The sequence below is a fragment of the Microtus pennsylvanicus genome, chromosome 1 (genome assembly GCF_037038515.1).
Source record: "Microtus pennsylvanicus isolate mMicPen1 chromosome 1, mMicPen1.hap1, whole genome shotgun sequence".
NCBI classification, from domain to species: domain Eukaryota; kingdom Metazoa; phylum Chordata; class Mammalia; order Rodentia; family Cricetidae; genus Microtus; species Microtus pennsylvanicus.
Window position 1 is genome coordinate 101,157,335 of NC_134579.1, and position 22,351 is coordinate 101,179,685.

The following is a 22,351-nucleotide window of genomic DNA, read 5'->3' on the forward strand; positions in this document are numbered from 1 at the left end:
GATGAAGGCAACTACCATGGAGGAAGTAGAACCTGAGGCATAAGCTTCCGGCAAGGCATGGAATTACCCTGTGCTACTAGAACACAGTGACTAAGAACAGAGCCAGGGGATAGGGAGATGACTTAGCAGGGAAGCTCATGGACTGCTCTTGGGGAGGACCCGAGTCAGGAGGTGCACAGCTGCCTGCAACTCCAGCTGCCGGCAACTCCAGCTGCAGGGGATCTGACACCTGCGACCCCCTTGGAATCTGCACTGACACACAGACACACAGAGAGGCACATAATGAGAACAATAAATGTCTATTTTTAAAGTTTTATGTGTATAGTTGTTTTGCCTGCATATATGTTTATGGGTCAGAAAAGGGTCAGATACCCTGGAACTAGATTGTGAGTTGACATATAGATGTAGATTCATGGAAACGTGTGTGTGTGTGTGTGTGTATTGCTTGGGATCAAAGTCAGAACTTTGCACATGCTAAGTGACCTATAACTGAATGACATTCCCACCACATGCTTCAAACTCATGATCCTCCTGCCTCAGCCTCCATAGCAGCAGAGATTATAGCTCTGAACCACCAAGTCCTACTCTATGGTCCTTGTTAATTTTTTTTTTGTATTAGACTTATTTTTACTACTCCTAGAGACGCCTGGCCATTTGGAAGGGGCTGATGAGAAGGTTGGACCAGGGAACTGGGGCTATAGCGCAGATGCCAGAGTGCTTGCCAGGCACGCACAGAGCCGTGTGCAGTCACAGGTAGGCACGGACCAGGCTGGTAGCTCAGGCTTGTCATCCCAGCACTTTGGCGGTAGAAGGCCAGAGGATTGGGAGTTCAAGGTCATCCTTGGCTACACAGGGTGTTCCAGAACAGCTTGAGCCATGTGAAACCTTGGATCTAAAAATAAAAAAGCCCCCCTTCGGGGGTGGGGGTGGGGCCAAGAAAGAAGCCACACGTGGCAGTCAGAGGCTAGGTTATTGCACTCAGGCCCTCAGGCTTGGCGGCATGCACCTTTACCCTCTGTGCCTCTTGCTGGCCCAGAAAGCATTTTTTAAGTGTCTACAGATGTTTTTGTCTGCATACATGTCCATCTGCACACCACGTGCATGCCCTGAACCTTCCGAGGCCAGAAGAGGGAGTCAGGGGGCTGGAAAGATGGCTCAGCAGTTTAAAGCATTGTTGCACAGGACCTGGGTTCAATTCCAAGCACCGACAGGACGGCTCGCAAGCATCCAATTCCAAGGCTTCCAACACCCTCTTCCAACCTCCTTTCAAACCATTATGCACACACATACACGTAGGGCAACATTCACACACACATTTTTTTTTTTTGAAAAATAATCGTTTTTTAAAAGGAACCGGATCCCCTGGAACTGGAGTTACAGTGTGACCTACCATGTGGTGCTGGGAACCATGATCTTAACCACCACGAATCTCTACAGCCCGGTATCTGGTCAGTTTTAAATACTTCTTCCTGCCGGGCAGTCATGGCACACACCTTTAGTCCAAGGACTCAGGAGGCAGAGGCAGGAGAATCTCTTTGAGTTTGAGGCCAGCCTGATTTACAGAGCAAGTTCCAGGACAGCTGGGACTCTTATAAAAAGAAACCTTGTCTCAGAAAACCAAAAAGACAAAAAAAAAAAAAAAACCCCACAAAAAACCTTTTTCTTGCTGGCTGGTGGTGTTGCATGCCCTTAATCCCAGCAGAGGAAGATGCAGAAGTTGGATCTCTGAGTTCTAGGCCAGTCTGCTCTACAGAGTAAGTTCTAGGACAACCAGGACTACACAGAGAAACCCTGTCTCAAAAATACAAGAACAAAAACAAAACAAAAGAACAAAACAAACCACAACTCTTTCCATTGATTGTTCCAAAGCTACCTCTTCCGATTTTGGTATCCAGCACAGATCTCACGTCTCTCTAGACGGCATGGCATAGTCCCTACTCCGTAACAGGCACCACTGCTGCTTCTTATGGCCCCTGCATAGCTGGGTAGCCCCAGAGTGGAAAGCCCTGGAAGGGAGGGAGGGCCTGGAGACATAGGAACCTTGCAGTCCAGCACATGCGAACTGCCCATCACCAGGCACCTCCACCATGAGCCTCCCTTCCAGGCCTGAACAGGACTCCCTCTACTCCACCGCCTTTCAGTTTTGAGACAGCGTCTCTGTAGTCCATTCTGGTCTGACGCTCACTTTGTAGCTGAGGTTGGCCTTCAATTCCTGATCCCTTTGCCTCTGCTTCCCAAGTGCTGGGATTACAAGTGTGCACCAACAGGCCTTGGTCTCCTGGGGTGTAGACCTTGCTCCCTGGGATCCAGTCTCTGTTTCCTGCCAGGAAGACAAAGCAGCATTGTGATTAGATGTCCAGGGCCGGTGTCTGGTGGCACTTTGTCGCCTTCTGGTGGCAGTATGTGGTCTGGGTTCAAATCCTGTGAGGAGAATCAAAGGTGAAAAAAGGTGGGCTCACACCAAGGACCAGAATCTCAAATCTGGCTTCAGCCTTGAGAAGACACCTTGTAAGCAGACTGCACCGCCCGTCTGTACTACGTGACAGTGCGGTACTACTTCTGTATTGCGGCGCCTGCACTACAGGACCATTCGCGAGCCTCGGGCACAGACAAAGGCACGGTCATCCTTGAATTCCCCGAGAATGCCCCCTTTATTGTGTTTCAGGGCAGCTTGTATAGGGATGCTTAGCTGATAGCCACGCCCCAGCCAAACCCACCAGAAACCACTCTCCTGCCATCAGGAACTCCTGAGGGTCTCCCGCTCAGAGCAGCTGCAAACATTACAAGTTGTTTACAAAAAATTCAGGATCTGGGGGTTCACAGCTCCCAACAGACCATCCAGGATCTCATCCCATCCGCCATGACGCCTGTCATGACTCAGGCCCTCAAAGATTAAAGGGCAGACATCTGGATTTGAGTCTGTGTTACCCTGACCCACGCAGCCTTCCCATGGACATTAGTCTTTGCTCTGTCTGATCAGCATTAAAGAAGAAGAGGAGAAGGAGGAGGAGGAGGAGCTGGGTGGTGGCACATGCGTTTAATTACAGCACTGGGGGGGGGGCAGAAGCAGGCAGATCTTTGTGAGTTCGAAGCCAGCCTGGTCTACAAATTAAGTTCTGGGACAGCCAGGACTGTTACACAGAGAAACCCTGTCTCGAAAACCAAAACCAAAACCAAACAAAAAAAGAGCCCCAACAGTTGTGAAAACCACCAAGCGCACACCCCACACCCGTGGTTGAGCATTGGGATTACGGCTGTTTTCAGGAAGAGGGTTCAAGAAGGATTGTTAAGGGGTTTGGGCTTCTGGATGGTGATTTGGGGAGAATTTAGGTAAGGTACTTTCCTTAGGACTAGACATTATCAAGGAGTGGGGTCAATTCACTGATTACATTTTTTTTCTTTCTTTCCTTTTTTACCCCCCAAGATAGGGTTTCTCCGTGTAGCCTTGGTTGTCCTGGAACTCACTCTGTAGACCAGGCCGGCATTGAATTCATAGAGATCCACCTGCCTCTGCCTCACAAGCTCTGGGATTAAAGGTGTGCACTGCCACCTCCTGGCTGCTGCTTACATTTAAAAAAAAGAATAAAAACATTTATTGGAGAAGAATTCAAGTATTCTTGTGCACACCATGAATGCAAACACACACATATACAAATTTGGTTACTCTCAAAGTGACTGACAGAGTTGACAGGACTCGAGTGATGCTTATAAATTCAAAAACTTTACATCTATTACTTTGTAATTCAATTCTTACTAAAACTCCAAGACACATATATGAAGCTGTATTAGAAAAATGCCAAACTAATCCCATAGCTTGTAGGTACATCAATTGAACCAAGTCTTTCCCTATGTGGAGACTGAGTTAAGATATTCTTCACAGAACTAGACTGAGTAGTTTTAACTTCTTTTTTTTTATTTTTATTTTTTATTAAATCTTTCTCATTTTAATTGTTTGGATGGGATGTGCTATACATTTTTCTCCATTCCCCTTTCACCCTCCTCCCTACCCTCTCAGCCTCCCCCTTGCCCTCCATGGTCCTAATTTACTCAGGAATTCTTGTTTTTTTTCCCCCCTTCCTAGGCAAACCCATGTCTGTCTGTCTTAGGTTCCCTTTGTTACCTAGGTTCTCTGGGGTTGTGGCCTGCAGGCTGGTTGTCCTTTGCTTTATGTCTATTAATTACTTAAGAGTGGGTACATATTATTTTTGTCTTTCTAGGTCTGGGTTCCCTCACTCAGGATGGCTTTTTCTAGTACTGCCCATTTGCCTGCAAATTTCAAGATGTCATTGTTTTTTACCGCTGAGCATCCATCCTTCGGTTGAGGGGCAGCTAGGTTGTTTCTAGGCTCTGGCTACTGTGAACACAGCTGAGCACATGTCCTTGTGGTGTGAGTACGCATTCTTTGGTAAATGCCAACACGACAAACTGGCAGCCTACAGAATGGGAGAAGATCAGAGCCTGTTAGGGATCGGGAAGGAGCCAAGAAAGGTTTGTTCTATCTGCTTGGGAATATGTGTTTTGCTAGAAGGAGCCTAGAAGCCTGAGCCATTTCAGGGGTCCCCATCCTTCCATTGGGAACCGAAGCTCCAGAGGCGCCCACAGTTCCCTTTCCTCTTCTTCCCCTCCACCAGGGCAGAGTGCCGCCAGCAACCTGATAACATTGTTAAACAATATTATTATTTACAGTACAGGGATTGGGATTGGACACTGGGACTTGTACATCCTAGGCAAGCATGCTCACTATAAGTGATGCCCCTGGCCCCCCACACTGGTGGATTCTAGCCAAGTGCTCTACCACTGAGCTTGATATATAGAGATGGTTGGCCTTGAACTCATAGAAATCTGCTTGCCTCTGCCACCTGAGTGCTGGGATTAAAGGTGTCTGACATTGTGACCATTCTCCTTAATTTTTGAGACAGAGCCTGGCTGGCCTTGAATTGTCTATCCCCCTGCCTCTGCCTCCTAAATATAAGATTACAGGTGTGTGCTACTGTCCTCGGCTGGATATTTTGATTTGGGGATTTATTTATTTATTTATTTTTGCACTGAGGAGTGTTAGAATATAGGCCTGCACCTTTAGGCCTTAACCCATAGTCTGAGTCAGACAGGCCTCCAGCAGCTTGCTCTGGTATAGATTTCAGGATCAGTCGGTGCTGTGACTTGGCAGCTCCTGATTTATGGTACCTTGCTCCTCTGTGACTTTTGTCATGTTCACTGTCCTGAGCCAAATCACATGCTGCTAAGCATTCTGCTGCCCCTGAAAGGATATGGAGAACGAGAAGATCCTTCCTTTGTTCTGGGAATTTGGTCACTCCTCAGGGGGACTTGCTGGGAAAGATGACTCTGAGCATCCATGGAAAATAAAATCCACATTATTTTCGAAAGAGATTCCTCTGCAGTCCTACACACATGCGCGCACACACACAATCTTTCTCTTATTCCCAGTTTTAGTGACTCTCCAGACTCCAAAGGGAACCTTCTCATTCCCTCTAAGGCTCCACCATGTTCAGAGCTACATACATTGTATCGATTCTGTCTAACACTCTCGAGGTCCTTTCATTATAATAAGTCTCTCGAAAGGACTTGTTCCAGTTTCCTTTAAAAACCAACTGCTGGTCCTGAGTTCAATTCCCAGCAACCACATGGTGGCTCACAACCATCTGTACTGAGATCTGGCACCCTCCTCTGGCGTGCGGGCAGAATGTTGTATACATAATGAATAAATAAATCTTTAAAAAAAAAAAAAAAAAAAAGGGGGTCTGGAGAGATAGCTCAGAGGATAAAAACCAACTGTTGCCGTTATTGTCTCAGCTTTTATTATCTGGAGCTAATACAGTGCATCATGTATAGCCCGCAAAACACTCTGCCCCTGTACAGCCCCAGCCCGGTCATTTTCCATTACCGTAGACGCTATGTGAAATTAGGTATGGTCACCTTCCCGTGAAAACTTTGAAGTGAATTGCTGGCCAACTCCTAGACTGGAGTGGCAGCTTCTTTATTCTAAGAAAAACTCACAGACTCAGCCTCGCCTGGTAGTGCTGTGCTTTCAGAATGGCCAAGGCGGTCAGATCTGTCTCCGGAGTTATGTTTTAGTGTGGTGTTATGAAAAAAGATTATAAGAAATGGGGTGTGAGGCTAGACACAGAGGCTAATTCTTCTAACCCCAGAATTCTGGAAGCAACCATGGCAAACACGGTTCTGGCAGGCCTTGCCCTTTACCCCCATTCCCTCTGCCATGCTAAAACTCACTAGATTACATTTCTAAAGCTGCCCACCAACGTCTAGTCCCTTATTTGGCCCCTTCTTCTCCTGAGACTGACTATCGAAGTATTACATACAATCAAGCAGTCAGAAGTCCCCTTTGGCTCACCTACTTAACACGCCCAGTTAAAATCAAAACACCCCATCCTAAAACGGGTTTCTCTTTTTCCTTTAGAAACCACCATTTGCCTATGGGCCACATCAGTCTCCTCTCTATCCAGAAACAGTCTTTTGTGGTTGCGGTGGCCCCCAAATACCCCTCTTCCCTTTTCTTTATTCCTTTGCCCCTTCTCCCTCTCTGCCTCCTGTCTTTGTTTCTTATTCCCTGCCCTCTGTCCCTCAGGGGCAAATATTATCCTCTTTGTGCTGAGAACTTGGTTTTGGGGTGTCCTGTACCGGTCTCTACAAAGGCAAGAGGATTTTCAGGAGTTCGAGGCCAACCTGAGCTACCTATAAACACTATCTCATCTCACAGGAAGGGGAAAAGGAAAAAAAAAAGATGCGCGGAGCTCAATCAAATAGCTCTCCAAGACAAAGCCCAGGGACAAGCAAAACCGGGAGGGAAGTGCTGAGAGCCACATGAAGGCAGCGCGAAGCCCTAGGGGACCTGAGAGGTCGCCTGGGGCCGAGCCACTCATCACGAAAGGCCGCCTCTTCCCTTAGGGACCTGAGAGTCACGCAGCCTTGATTTGTTTTGAAACAGGAAATGAAATTACGCTGCTACGGTCAAAATTAAGCCACTCTGGCCTCGCGCTCATGAATATTCAGCAAGCCGGCGAGGCTCACGACACCGCCTCCTAACCCCCCCCTGTAGAGAGAGTGCGCACGCGCCGCCGGAGAGCGTCCCAGGTCTGGGAGTGCGCGTGCGCAGCTGGCGCGCCCTTCTGTCGTCATCAAGACGGGCGGGCGCCAGCGGCGCCTGCGAGGAAGTAGAAAGCTGCTATGGCGAGTCCTACAGCCGCCGCCGTGAGACCGCCCAGGCCCAAGAAAGAGCCGCAGACGCTCGTCATCCCCAAGAATGCGGCCGAGGAGCAGAAGCTCAAGCTGGAGCGGCTCATGAAGAACCCGGTGAGTCGGAGTGGGCTCTGCGGCCCGCCCGAGGCCCAGCCCCCTCGCCCCTTCAGGCTCGGGAACGGTACCCTCCGTACCCCTGGAGGAGGCCTGGCACGGGGAAGGCTGCCCCGTCGAGAGTGAGCTTCGTGGCTGTCCTTGTCCTACAGCGCAGCTGTAGGGAGAGCGAGCTTCAGCCCTCCATACCCTCCTGTTTTAGATTTTCTTTTTGAGGTACTGTGGAATTGCGCGTTTATTCACGCTCCAACTGAATCGGCTCTGTAGCATAGGCAGTCCTCAAGTTTGGGGCTCCCCTGCCTTGGGTCCCCAACTACTCCTGCACCGAGATTCCAGGTTGCTTCACAGCTCTTTCTGTTTTAACTTCAATAAGAACAAAAGCGGCAGAAGCTGGGCATGATTGGGCACACCTGTATAATCCCAGCACTCTGGTGGCTGACAAAGAAGACTGCTACAAATTCCAGGCTAGCCTGGTCTACATAGTGAGTTTCTGGCCAGCTATGTAGTGAGATCTATCTCAAAAACCAAGAATCTATGCCTTAGGAAAAGTGCTCAACCCCTCTAAATAGCACCCGTTATTGAAGAGGCATTGGCTAACAAATTTGGAACACATCACTCTTTACCTTCCAACCCAACTTCAGAAAAATAGCTAACTGAGAAGGCCTCATATCTTTGCCAAGAAGAGGTTGGCTTTCCTCTCAGTGACTTAGATTCTCAACGTCTGTAGTGTGGGAGAGCTTTTGTCCATGTTAGACTCCATGGTTTACAGGATGAAGTAAGCTCAGGACAGAGGATAAGCAGTCAACTCCAGGTTTGAGAAGCATGCTCATCTGTGTTAGGTCCCAAGAGAGGGAACTTCCTCCGCAAGTGTATGCTTACAAATGCGATTCTGTTTAACTGTTGCAGGACAAAGCAGTTCCAATTCCAGAGAAGATGAACGAGTGGGCTCCTCGGCCTCCTCCAGAGTTTGTCCGCGATGTCATGGGTACTGTCTTTTGTCTGTGTCGGGCAGGGGGGGTAATTTTTAAGGGGAATAGGGAACACTATTGTTACTTGTCAGCTAGATCTTTGGTAGGAAGTTGTTTTTGTCTTTACAGTGAAGGAGTGCTGTGTTTGACACTAGATAATGGTTGCCCAGTTATTCTTTGGTATTTTTGTTTCTTGTGGTTAAACATTTTATTCAAAGTCCTTAAAAAGTTGGTAAAGGCTGAAGGGGTCCACAAGATCAGACAAACTAGTCAAGGAAGATCTTCCAGGCTTGCTTTGTGCTAAAGGTGCTTGTTTATTTTTTGAGATCGAGTCTCACTATGTAGCCCAGGCTGTGTCTGAACTCAGAAGCCTCCTTTGACTCCTTGACCTCCTAAGGACTGGCAGGCATTACAGGCTTTCGTCAGTGTCCTAGAGTTTCTGTTGCTGTGATAAAACGCCATGACCATAGCAAGTTGGCGAGAAAAGGGTTTGTTTGGCTTACACTTCCACATTGTAGTCCATCACTGAAGGAAGTCAGCACAGGAGCTCAGGTAGGGTTGGGACCTGGAAGCAGGAGCTGATGCAGAGGCCATGGAGGGGTGCTGCTTATGGGTTCATCCTACCAGTATGGTTGCCCAGCCTGCTTTCTTAGAGAACCGAAGACCACCAGCCCAGAGATCACACTACCCACAACCAGATTTTATGGAGGCATTTTCTCAATTAAGGTCCCCTCCTTTCAGATGACTAGCTTGTGTCAAGTTGACATAAATCTAGCCAGCACAATGATCGTCCCTCTTCTGGCCTCTCCTGGCACCCACATGCACACACAGGCACCTACTATACATATAAACAGAAGGACATACTGGAACCAAGGTGGAGAGAAGGCTTGGCTTCTCAGGTTTGTTGCTGACTTGAAAGTGCTCCCTCCCTGTGCCTCAGTTTACCTCAAGGCTCTTTGCATAGGTCTGATAAATAATCAAGATGTGGCTCCCCGTCTCTCAATGACCTATTTGTCTTCCTTCTGTCCCTCATGCCATCATGCTTAAACCATAAGTCTAAGATATACTATTTCTATATAGTTATTCATATGCTTTTGTATCCCACTTCTTATCGGAAGCATTTTTCCAGCTATTAGGGATCTAGCTGTCACTTGTGAAATCATGGAGGGACGCTGTAAGTCTTTCTGGATGGCCAGTTGTTGAGCCGCAGTCTGCTTCTCCTCTTACTGTCATATAGAAGTTTTCTTTTGAACCGAGGGTTTGATGTGGAGCTTAAGTTGACCCTGAACTCTGGGTCCTCCTGCCTCAGCCTCTGAGTACAAGATTACAGACGTGTGCCACCACTGCTGTTTTAGAGTGGGGTTTCTAGTGACCTCATACACGTCGTTAATAAAACCTACGATGTGCCACACCCTGTCCTTGTTGGAATACAAGTAGAAAGTCCCAGTACATATAGTACCTTCAGTTTGAGTTCTTGTCCTTAGTCTCAGGGTTAAGTGCAGCTTATGTTGGTGAGTGGATTCCTCCTCTCCTTTTGCCAGGCAAATGCTCTGCTATGGTATTCTGTCCCTAGGCCTGGTTAACTGATTTTATCTACAACTCTGGACTGTTCTGGCCCTAGGTTCCAGTGCCGGGGCTGGCAGTGGAGAGTTCCACGTTTATAGGCACCTACGGCGGAGAGAGTACCAGCGGCAGGACTACATGGATGCCATGGCTGAGAAGGTTAGTGAGCCAAGGAATCCGGTGACTCTGGATCAGATTCAACAAGCTGTTCACACTAGGGGAGGGGTGTGTAGGAGTCGAGTCCCCTTCCTGCCCTCCACAGGCCGTTTGTTATGTAGTGGAACAGCAGGTCAGGGCTTCCACACCATTGTCCTCCTTCCTCTCTTTCCTCTCTGCTGGGCTGAGTGTCTCATATGGTTCATTGTGGTCGGTGTAATTAGTGGTTTGTGTTCAATGTCGGGTTCTCAGGATTTTAGTTTTCTTAGTTCTTACATTTCCTCATGGTAGGTAATAAAGTCTGTGCAGCCCAGGTAGGTCTGAGTGAAGACATGTTTTGTTTTGTTTTTCAGCAAAAACTGGATGCAGAGTTTCAGAAGAGACTGGAAAAGAATAAGATTGCCGCCGAGGAGCAGACCGCAAAGCGCCGGAAAAAGCGGTAAGAGCTTTCGATCATTGTGGTCTGCAGACGGGAGGTGGGGAAGCGGGTGCTGGAGAGTGAGCCAAGGCCTTATAGAGGCTCAGGCCAGGGCAGGAGTTCAAGACCAGCCCGAGCCAAATAGAAAGACACTGTCACAAAACAAAATCAAAAGGGTTGGTGATATGGCTTAGAGGTACAGATGCTTGCTGCCAAGCCTAAAGTTTAGGCCCTAGAACCTACATGGTGGTTCTTAAAAGTTATCCTCAAGCTGGGCATTAGTGGCTCACACCTTTAATCCCTGCACTTCAGTGGCAGAGTCCAGTGGGTCTCTGAGTTTGAGAACAGACTGATCCTCAGAGCAAGTGCCAGGACAGCCAGGGCTACACAGAGAGACCCTGTCTGAGGATAGGGGCCCGAAAAACATAAAATTGTCTTCTGACCTCCACACATATGCCAGTCACACACACATCGTTCACAACACCTCATGCAAATGTTTGACTAGACGGCTCCGTAAGCTTACAACTCCTGCTGTTCTTCCAAAGGTCTGGAGTTCAGCTCCCACACCTGTGATGTTGGGTAGCTCACAACCACCTATGACTCTAACCCTAGAGGATCTGATGCCCTCTTCTAGCCTCCATAGACACTGCACTTAAGTGCACACTCAGACACACATGATAATTTCTTTTTTGGTTTTTCGAGACAGTGTTTCTCTGTGGCTTTGGAGCCTGTCTTGGAACTAGCTCTTGTAGACCAGGCTGGTCTCTAACTCACAGCGATCTGCCTGCCTCTGCCTCCTGAGTGCTGGGATTAAAGGCGTGTGCCACCATCACCCGGCTTTCACACTTGATAAATGAATTGTTGTTGGCTTTTTTCAAGGCAAGATTTCTCTGTGTGGCTCTGGCTGTCCTGGAACTCATTCTGTAGACCACACTGGCCTCAAATTCACAGAGATCCGCCTGCCTCTGCCTTTCAAGTGCTGAGATTAAAGGTGTGCACCACCACTGCCCAGTTGATAAAATGAATCTTAAAAAAAATAAACCCTGTGTGGGTGGTGGTAGTGCACACCTTTATTCCCAGTACTCAAAGAGAGTACTCAAGAGACAGACAGATCTTTGAATTCAAGGGTAGCCTGGTCTACAGAATGAGCTCCAGGGACGGCCAGCAATACACAGAGAAATCTTTTTGTCTCTAAAATCAAAAACAAAAGTAAGGAATAAAAATAAAATATAAAGAAGAAACCCTCAAAACAGGTGGCAGAGGTTGACTTGTATAACCTCTGGGGTTCTGGGAAGGCCAGCCCTGAGATAGCAGCACCAAGAGGAATGGCTTCTTATAAGACCTTGGGAACCACACGTCCTTCATGGTCCTTCAGCCTGTTACAGATCTCCCAAAGATACTGTCGGAACTTTAGTGACTGTGTGGGTTTCCATGTCTCCCAACATTTCTGCATTTTGGTTTTGTTTGCCTTTTGAGATAGTCTTGCTGTGTTGCTTAGGCTGGCTTCAACACTGATTCCCTGCCTCAGTTTCCTTTCTACATTTGAACATTTTATTTTTGAGACTCTTTTAACCAATCTTCCCATGTGACTTTGGGGCGGGGAGGGGGAGGGCTGTCAGTTTTTTTTTTTTTTCAAAATATTTATTTATTTATTACGTATACAATATTCTGTCTGTGTGTATGTCTGCAGGCCAGAAGAGGGCACCAGACCCCATTACAGATGGTTGTGAGCCATCATGTGGTTGCTGGGAATTGAACTCAGAACCTTTGGAAGAGCAGGCAATGCCCTTAACCACTGAGCCATCTCTCCAGCCCGGGCTGTCAGTTTTTTGTTGTTGTTGTTTGTTTGTTTTTGAGGCACTTTTACTATGTACCCCAGGCCAGCCTTGAACTCTTGGTTTTTCTGCTTGGCCCCACCAAAATTCTGGGACTACTTTTATAAGCCACTACACTCAGCCTACTCCTCAGAGTTTGATCTCTACTTACTTCAGTGAAAACAGTTGACAGTAACAGGCTAGCAGAATCACGTTTTTTTAAAGGGCACGTGTGTCGGTGTGGGTTTGTGCATGTAAATATGAGTGCTCATGGGGCCGGAAGAGAAGCTGGAGTTGCGGGCAGTCGTGAGTTGCCTGACATGGATGCTGGAAGCTGAGCTCCAGTCCTAGCTGTCGAGCCGTCTCTAGCCCTGACTGTGACATTTGCACTGCTATAAAGATAGCTTCATCACAGGCTTTTCCAAAACACCCACCAAGGTGACCACCATGTGTGTCTTCCATGTGTAGCCAGAAGTTAAAAGAGAAGAAGTTAATGGCAAAGAAGATGAAGCGTGAGCAGAAGAACCAGAAGGAAGGTGAGCTGTGTCCACATTTCTCTCAGTGCTGGTCACCATCGCTGATGGCAGTGGCCGCTAAACTGTGAAGACTCATGGTTAGCTGTGTGTGTCATGTCAGAAAGCCACATGACTAAGCTAGGCATAGTGGTACACGCCTTTAATCCCAGCAGTCAGGAGCCAGAGGCAGGCAGATCTTTGTGAGTTCGAGGCCAGCCTGGTCTACTTAGTGAATTCCAGGACAGCCAGGGCTCTGTAGAAAGACCCTGTCTTAAAAACCTAAAAGAAAGAAAGAAAGCCAGACTGACTTAAGCAAAAAGGAAAGCTCACAGTAGGATTTTGGGGCAACTTACTGGATTCTTGGTTACTAGGGTCACTCCCTCTGTCCCTGTCCTCACACTGCCTTGCTCCTCAGGTACCTCCAGCTGTCCACCAACTGTCTTCCAGTGGTTCTCCATCTTGCCTCATTTTTTCCCCAGGAGGAAGGATTAAAGGGCTGTCTCAGCATTTGGAACCCTTTTGTTTTGTAGTTACGTGTACATACATATATACACACATCTGTGTTTGTACATATGTGCACATGGAAGCCAGAGACCAATGTCAGGTTCCTCTTCAGTTGCTCTTTACCTGAATTGTTGTGACACAGTCTCACTAAAGCTGGAGTTCACTGATTTCCCTGGGCTGGCTGCCTGACAAGTCCCAGGGATCGTCCCTCTCTGTCTCCCTAGAGCTGGGATTCCAAGCACACTCCCATGCCTACCCTTTCCATTGGTGCTGGGTCCAGACTCAGGTCCTCATGCTAGCAAGGCAGGCACCTGTACTGACGGACCTTTCGCCTAGTCTCCCATGTAGCCAAGGCTGATTCTGAACTGAGACTCCTGGTTCCCACCCTTCTACCATGTGAGTCCAGGGATCAAACTGAGGTTGTCCAACTTGACAGCAAGAACCTTCACCACGGAGCCTTCTTACCAGCACTCTCTCTCATGGTTTGGGTTTATTATTATTTTGTTTTGCTTGAGGCGGCATCTCATGGAGCCCAGGCTGGCCTTGCACTCTGACCCTCTTTACCTTTGCCTCCCAAGTTCTGTGATTACACCTGTCCTGTCTTAAACAGGACGTGGGAATGCCCCGCCGTAGGTGTTTCTTCACGCTTGCATGTTTTTTGTCAAACTGGGTAGGGAAAAAAACCCAACTTGTTCTGTTCATTTGGATAGTTCATAATTGTCCACCCACAGGTTGTCTTCCCCGTGACGTCTCCGTTTTGTGGTTGATCCTGTCTTGTGAATTTTGTCTCTGACGTGGTAATAGGGAAGCTATAAAAGCTTTCATTAGATTCCTATTCATGTTTTCCATTCTTTGTTGCAGTTTTGCCATCCCATTCATTTTTTAAATTTTTGTTTTGTTATTTTTCAGGCAGGCTCTCTCTGTAGCCCTGACTTTCCTGGAACTCATTATATAGACCAGGCTGGCTTTCAGCTCACAGAGATCCTGAGTGTTAGGATTAAAGAGTGTGCCAGTGCCACCATGCCTGACTGCCTTCCTGTTCATTTCAGGACTCAGCCACTCTTACATTCTGGAAAAGGTTTAAACCAGATGCTGTCTTGGTTTGCTTTCTACAGCTGTATAAACACCATGAGCAGTGGCAGCTCGGGTTTTCTCCAGCGTGAGGAAGTCAGAGCTGACGCAGGGGTTGTGGAGGAGCCTTTCTTCCTGGCTCACTCTCCATACTTGCTCAGTCTGCTTTCTTATGGAACCCAGGACTGCCTGCCCAGGGGTGACACTGCCCACAGTGGGCTCCACCCTTCCACATCAATCGTTAGTCAAGAAAATACCCCCCAGACTTGACTATGGGCCAATTTAATTAAGGCATTTTCTCATTTGAAGTTCCCTCTTCCCAGATGACTCTGACTTGTGTCAAGATGATAAGAACACTAGTCTACATAGCTGCTCACTTCCTGTGCCTGGTCTGTCTGGGCCTTGATCCTTGGTCTGTTTGGGCCTTGGCCCCTGGTCAGTCTGGGCCTTGGTCCCAGGTCTGCGTGGGTCTTGGTCCCTAATCTACTTGGGTCTTTGTCTCTGGTCTGTTAGGCCTTGTCTTGTGTTGATTTTCTTGTACCAGTTGAGCTTCCTGCCTCTTGAGAAGCCAAGTCATCTTCTCGTGTATCCCGAGCTTTTCGAGTGACATCTCTGTAAACGGAAGTTTCTGTCCTGCCTGGTTCCGCAGCCGTTCAGCCCCAGATCATCACATTTCTCAAGGCTGTGGTCTTGTTTCTATCTCTAGTGGGTCAGTAACCTGGCTATGTTCAGCAAACAGGTTCTGGCCCTCCCGTGCATTGTGGTTCTTAAGAGTCTTCGCTGTGTTCTCCAGGTATGGCCCAAGAGTGCCATCCAGTGGCCAATCTTGGTTAGTTTTTTTGAGTTCAGTGGCTAAGATAAAGGACCTCACTGTTAAAACTGCACAGTCATGGTAAAGCATGCATACTGAGGTCTATCCTTTTGGTAAAACTGTGAAGTGCCAGGGAGATACAAGTCTGACTGTTGTAGTTGTTGTAGTGGTGGTGTGTTGTTGTTACTGCTGTTGCTGTGTGTGCTAGTCAGGGTCTTACTTTGAACCTAGTGGGCCTGAACTGTATAGCACATGGCTACTTTGTTTTTATTTATTCTGGTGTGTATGTGGTGTGTGTACTCACGGGCTCCCCATGGTGGTCAGAAGGAGCTGGTTCTTGTCTGTCAATCTTTGCCCCGTACAGCATCAAGGCCAGTGTGAACTACAGTGAGACCCTGATATACACACAGACAAAAGGAGGGAAACTCCACTGTGTGAGGTTCTCAGAGTACCACATTTAGAGCACAGTGATGGTTGTACAGATTTGAGAGGCTGACCATGGGAAGTTGTTAATGGATTCTTTGTAGTGTGGACATGGTTGTGGTGACCGTAGGGCAGTAAAGAGAGCACTTAGGTGAGGCATGGTGGCACACACCATTAACCTGAGCACTCAGGAGACAAAGGCAAGCCCACCTCTGTGAGTTCAAGGACAGCCTGGTCTACATAGTAAATTTTGGTCCAGCCAGAGGTGCATAGTGAGACCTTGCCTCAGAAAAATAAGTAAATTAAAAGTAAAGCTCGGAATGGCTGTAATATCACGTCTTTATTCCTAGCACTTGAGGGACGGGATGGGACGGGGGGGGGGGGGTATGGGGGTTGGTGAGCCAGCATGTCTCTGGCCAGATAGAGCTACATAGGAAGACCTTGTCTGTAAAAAAAGCCATGCTTGGACTCGGGGTACACTAAGTTGGTTAGTGTTTACCTGGCTTCCATCCCAGCACTGCACAAAAACTTGGCTTGGTTTTGGGCATCTCTGACCCCACGAGATCTTTATCCCTCAGGAGGTAGAAGCAGGAGGCTCAGAAGTTCTAGGGCTTCCTCAGCTGGACTGAACAGGTGTTATCATTGGTGTGGTGTGTGGCCCGCCCGTGCATATCAGAACATATCTGCTTGTGTGCACTTTGTGTTGAACAGCATAGATATGGTCTGGGGACGTCAGCAGTGGCCTCCATACCTCTCCCCTCACTTTGACTATTTCCCCATTTCTCATTTTCTGAAAGAGTTGAGATTTTCTAGTTGCCTGGTTGAAATGAATAGAATTTAATGTAGTGTGCCAACTGTGCCACAAGGTGGCCCCAGCACACCATAAGGCTCCTGCTGGGTTGGCAGCAGGAAGGGCAGCTGTCTAGGGTTGCCGCCTGTGCTGTGTAGTAGCTCAGTCATCGCCCTGCGGTGTGGGACCTGTGTCTGAGTGAGAGCAGCTGGTTGGCCGTGAGCCAGTTTGGATCCTTCTGAGACCCTGAGCTCTGCAGTGCTGTGTCCTAACCAGGGTTTCCCTTCCCTACCACACTGCCCTTGAGAATCTGAAGTGAGCTTAAGGCCCCTGTTACTGGACACAGCTAGAGCTCTTTCCCAGCCTCGGTGGTGGGGACAGGGGGAGTTTCTCTTTGTCTGGAGGGCTCATCCACTGCCCAGTACATCAGAAGCAGCTGCTTCCTCCTGATCATTGCATTAAAAGTATCTCCTGGCACTGCCAGATGTCCCCTAATCAGCAGGGCACAGCATTCCCTTTGAGTTAGAGATATTCACTAGAGGCACTGTGTCCAGATGGTACCTAATGTGTGCTTTGGACCAACCTACAGAGCCACAGACTTAGTGTAATGGACTGGAAAGCTGCCTGGCTCTTTGTACCCTTTGATCATGAAGCCATTGTATTTCCTGCTTGGGAAGTTAGGGTACATTGAATAGGACAAAGTGAAAAATGATAGTGACTATAATCCTTACTAAAAACAACAGCTTACGTTAGTGTTTTTGTTTTCTGCTTTCAGTTTTTCATACATGTGCCCTGTTCATGTTAACGCCAGGCTGTTCTAATGTTACCACAGAACTTTGTGTCATGGGCAGTTTCCCATGGCCTTGCAGTTCCATAGTACTAGGGTTGGGGGTGGAGGTTTTTGTTTTTGTTTTTGTTTTCCCCCCCTCCTTATCCTGTCTAATCCATCCGGGGGAAAGAAACCCAAACCCTGTCGTCTTCAGTTTCACCCAGTGGTATGTCTGTAAGCGGAATAAAATCTCCGAATAGAGCTGGACAGTGGTGGCGCACACCTTTGATCCCAGCACTCGGAGGCAGAGGTAGGTAGATCTTGAGTTTGAGGCCAGCCTGGTCTACAGAGTGAGTTCCAGGATAGCCGTAACTTTGTTTTGTAGAACTACCAGCTCCCCAGTATATACAGAGACTTAATAGTAACTATGAAAGTTTGACCTTAGTTTGGGCTTTTTTCCCAACTAGCTCTTATAACTTAAATTAAGCTGTCTCTATTAATCTGCATTCTGCCACGTGGCTTAATTATCTCTGCTCTGTGCTGTATATATGTCCAACTTCTTCAGTCTCCTGGCATCCCCACCTCTCTTCTTCCCAGATCCCCTCCCCCAACACCAGAAATCCAGTTTATTCTCTCCTGCCTAGCTATTGGCCATTCAGCTCTGTATTAAACCAATCACAGTGACACATCTTCACAGTGTAGAGGAATATGCCGCATCAGGTGCTGGGCACTGAATTCAGACCGTTTGGAAGAGTAGTAAATGCTCTTAGCTGCTGAATCATCTCTCTGGTCCCTCCAGCCTTCTTTCTTTTCTGTTTGTTTTTGGGTTTTTTTGTTTGTTTGTTTGTTTGTTTGTTTTGTGACAGGGTTTGTCTTTGTAGCCCTGGCTGTCCTGGAACTCACTCTGTAGACTTCTGCCTCCCGAGTGCTGGGATTAAAGGCATGCACCATTACTGCCACCCAGCTTTTCAGCTTTCTCTAAATATGCTTTGTTTTGTGTTGCTAGGCTTGAACCCAGGGACTTGTGCGTACCAATCAAGTACTCTACTCTGAGCTGCACCTACAACCTAGATTCACTGAAAGTTATAGAGTCCTCGTGTACCCAGTCTCCCCTGTTTAACACCCTGGTCTACCTACTGTTGGTAGCTAGCTTTCCTCCTTTCTCGGGGTCCTCGCCTTTTATTCCCTCCCTTCTTCCTGTTGAGAATTCAGCACAGAGCCCCACAGCGTGTTCAGTCATCATGTGGCCTTGGCCTCCATTGACTGAGAGTTTCTCAGACTTTACTTGGCTTGGCATCTGTATGACATCTCACAGTTGAGATTTGACTGGACTGGAGCTGCTGGACGGGGTCCACTGCCGTCCTGCTCCTGCGTGTCCAGGCTGGACAGTGTAGACAACTGACCTGGCTCTCTACTGCTATTCAGTGTTGTGGCAGTGGTTGTTGGGGTCTTGTTTGTTTTTGTGGTGCTGGGGATGGAAGCATGGCCTCTTATGCTAGGCAAGCCCTGCACCTGGAGCCACATCCCAGCTTACAGCTGTTAATGTTGCTGTTGGCCACACCACAGAGGTAGTGTTTATCAGCTTTTCCCACTATAAATTTGCTGCTCTTCCCCCGAATAATTTACTTTTTGGAAGGAAATTGCCACGTGCAGCCCATATCTAAGGATTGAGGTGCAGTCAGCCCCCTCCAGACTGAAGGCAGAGATCTACAGACATCCACTTAGGAGATGGTCTCTGTCTACAGAAGTGTTTGTCTGTGAGAACAAACCTGTGTGTGATCCAGTCTTTCTGTACCTTGTTGCTGGGACCGTCTGTTGTCCTGGTGATGAGGTCCCATCATCACGGGCCTCCCTATCACAAGTTCTCAGCACTTCCTTGCTTTCTGGTACTGTAAAGTACTCCAGGCTCATCTGGAGGATTTCCTGCTCTCAACCCTCGGGTGTTGCTCCAAGACATCTGCTTTCTTTTGTTGGCTTAGTGTTAGAAAGCAAGATCATGGGGGTGGGGTGGAAGGAGTCATTCATCTTTGCCTGGTAGACAAAGCAGTGGAGGGCAGTTCTGCTCTGGAAGTGTCCTAGACTGTATGCCCATTGGTGCCTGTGACACTAAGTGATGCTGTCTGGTGGGCCCTCCATCACACCATATAGTCTGTCAGTTGGTAGAGATCGCTGTGCAGCATGTGGGGGGAGGGTCCTGAGCAATGCCTGAACACGACCATCTGTCCACAGTAAGTTCATCATGAGTCCCGACATGCCCGGCTTTTCTCCATCGTCAGCGGTCATTCCAGCTTTGTCCACCGTACTATCCCTTATTCGTCACCCTGTTCACTTCCGCATATGTGGAGAGTTACTGCTTCCCTGTGGGTCATAGCTACTTACACCAGAGCACAGGGGCCCTGTGCCTGTAGCTGTAGACTCCACGTGTTTCCAGCGGTGCTGCTCAGCACCACCCCACCCTTCACAGAGATGCATTTGTAAGTCAGTTGGACTCTGCATTCCATCCTAACCCCTGACCTAAGTGACTTTAAAGATGTATGTTTTAGTTTATATATATCTGCAGGTATGTATAGCTCCCATAAAGGCCAGGGGAAACCATCAGATATACTGGATTTGGAATTAATTTTTTTCTTTTTTTAGAGTTTTTAATTTTATGTGTGTTTTGCCTGTGTTTATATATGTGTATCACATGTGTGCCTGGTGCCTGCAGAGGTCTAAAGAGTGTGTCAGGTCCCCTGGAACTAGAGTTACCGATCATTATGAGCCACCATGTGAATGCTGGAAACCCAACCTCCCTTCTCTGCAACAGCATCCAGGGCTTTGGACAATACCCTCTCTCCAGCCCCAGTGCATGTATTCTGTCTAGTGCGTAGTATTGTGAGTCTGTCAGAAAATATACAAAGTAGTTTCACTGCCTGAAAAGTCCCTGGTGAGTCAGCTGGGCCCTGTGCTGAGACCTCCCCCGCCTCTTTGCAGCCAGCTCCCGCCCACTCCCCTGCTCTCAGGACAGGAGGGGGGGCTGGGGACAAGATGTCTCTGTGCTTAGCTGTGCCACAGTGCTAAAGCAGTATTAGAATATGCCATAGGGCAACAGGAGAGGGGTCCCTGGGCAGTGTTTGAGGAGAGCCAGGAGGCTGGCATGGCTGTTGTGGGCACAGCCCCTTGTTTCAATGGGCTTTTGTTTGTATTGGTTTTTAAGATCCTCTTGCGGTCTTCATTGAGAACCGAGGCTCAGGCAGGGGAGTTTGGTAGCCCAGTAGGAGATGTGAAACACCTGGGTATCTCTCAGGGTACCCTATTTTGGTGGTGATGTAGACAGTGGGGGCCATATACTCAGCAGGCCTGACTTGGGGTGTCCGGTTCTAGTGTGTACAGCCAGATCTTTTTGGTGAGGCTGAGGTACCACTCTCAGAGCAATGCAGATTGCTTTTGTGGTAGACCTTCCACACAGTGGCCACCTCTGACTCCCGGCTGTTTCTGCCTGGGAACAAGTATACCCTCAGCTGCTCTCCTCCTCTTTTTGAGAAAGGGTTTGCTACCCAGGCTAACCTTAAACTCACTATGTAGCTGAGGGTGTCCTTGACTTTTATCTGCCTCCATGTTTGAAGAGCTGGAGTTAGAAGTACAGCCGAGACATTCCCTTACTTAACCCCGCATCCATCAGATCTGTCTGCTTATGGTTTGAATGTTGTGTTGGTACAGAACCCAATCAGTGCCAAGAACAGCGTGCCAGCAGCTCTGAGGAGGCATCTGGGACAGAGGAGGAGGAAGAGGAACCCAGCGTCATCATGGGGCGATGAAGACGTGAGCCCAGCTCATTCTCTGACCAGCCTCAGAAAGGAGAGAGGTTGTGGCCCATCTGCCAGACTGGCTGTGTTGGGAGAAGGCAGGAGCCTTCTGCACCGCTGCTTGCCTAGGGAGCAGAGGAACCATCCCCTAGACGTGTGAAGATTGCCTGCTGCATCCCGCCCTGCTCTTGCTGAAGGGGAGTGCCTCACCTTCCCCCTGGTGCCTGTTTCTTTCTGCTTAAACAGTGATGAGCTCTGGGCTGGTTTCTGTGAAGGGAATATTTATTTAGTAAAGAGCAGAACACCTGTAGGTTTTATCCACGTGTTCGAGATGTTAATTACCAGAGCCTCAGAGAAACTGAAGTGACGTAGAGACTGGACCTTGGGATTTGGTGGGTCCTCTTTTGCAGGCTCCCTTCCACACCTACCATTTGGGTGCCCAGCCCTGTCCCTAATGGAACAGCAGACTTCAGCACTGAAGAACTGTGCCCGCCCAGCAGCTCCCAGAACGTGTATGAGCTGACCAGGGCTCTCAGTAGGAGGCTGGGCAGGAGAGAGGCTCCAGGAAGACGACAGGTGATGAAAGAAAGCAGGGGGTGACCAGAGACATGGGAGACAGGACAGGTACTGGCCAAAGCCTTCCGCCCACCCCAAGTCAGGAGATCTAAACCCAGAGGGACTGGAGAGGGGAGCTCTTCGGGATGGAAAACCCTCCTGTCAGTCCTCCCACTGAGTGTCCTTGAGTGGCTGTGGTCCAGACCTGTTGTGTGTACAGGTCCAGAATGCAACCAACACCGTGTCAGGGAGGGGGAGGTGACCCAGGACTGCCTTGGTCCTCAGCCATTATCAGGCCAGTGGGGTGACGGGCAGTTTCTAGTAGAGCATGGCTCTGTGTCTGGAGTGTCTCCAGTTCCCCAGGGTGCCGTGTGCCTTCTGTGGATGTTAGTAGCATGTTGAGTGAAAGGGAAACTAAGAATGTCTTCTACTTTTGACTTTTGTTGCTGTTCTTTGATAGCTCCTACATGTTTGTGATGTACTTTGATCGTGTTTACTCCGTTCTCTTAGCCTACCCCCACGGGGTCCTTTCCCCAGCAGACATGACTCCCCTCCTGCTTTCGTGTCTTGTTTTTGGCATGGCATGCTTTAAGGTCGCCTGAATGAGCTTGGGTGGTCAGTTATTTACCAAAACATGGGAACCTTCCCAGTGGCTGTGCCACTGAAGGAAATGGCCCCTCTTCCCTTCTTTTACTATTGTGGCACAGATGCCCTGTGCCCACTCTGAGCCATGTGACTTCTGGCCCCTGTCCCTCCAGCACATTGAGTTACAGGCAATCTTCAGGTGTGTCAGGACTAGCCTTGTGGGTTTGTGATTTGCTTTTAATTCTCCCTTTACGCATCTGTGTCAGGCTCTTGCTTTGAACCTGCAGCCTAGACC

The 22,351-nt window shown here is 48.5% G+C and overlaps 1 protein-coding gene across 1 annotated transcript; it reads left to right on the forward strand.

Moving 5' to 3' along the window:
• The first annotated feature begins 7,108 nt into the window (after window positions 1–7,108).
• Window positions 7,109–21,226, forward strand: Prkrip1 (PRKR interacting protein 1). The gene is made up of 6 exons (XM_075976547.1): window positions 7,109–7,329; window positions 8,236–8,314; window positions 9,919–10,019; window positions 10,370–10,455; window positions 12,717–12,784; window positions 20,831–21,226. Exons 1-6 carry the CDS (start codon window positions 7,204–7,206, stop codon window positions 20,926–20,928), a joined length of 558 nt encoding a protein of 185 aa, XP_075832662.1. The 5' UTR covers window positions 7,109–7,203; the 3' UTR covers window positions 20,929–21,226.
• Window positions 21,227–22,351: the final 1,125 nt, after the last annotated feature.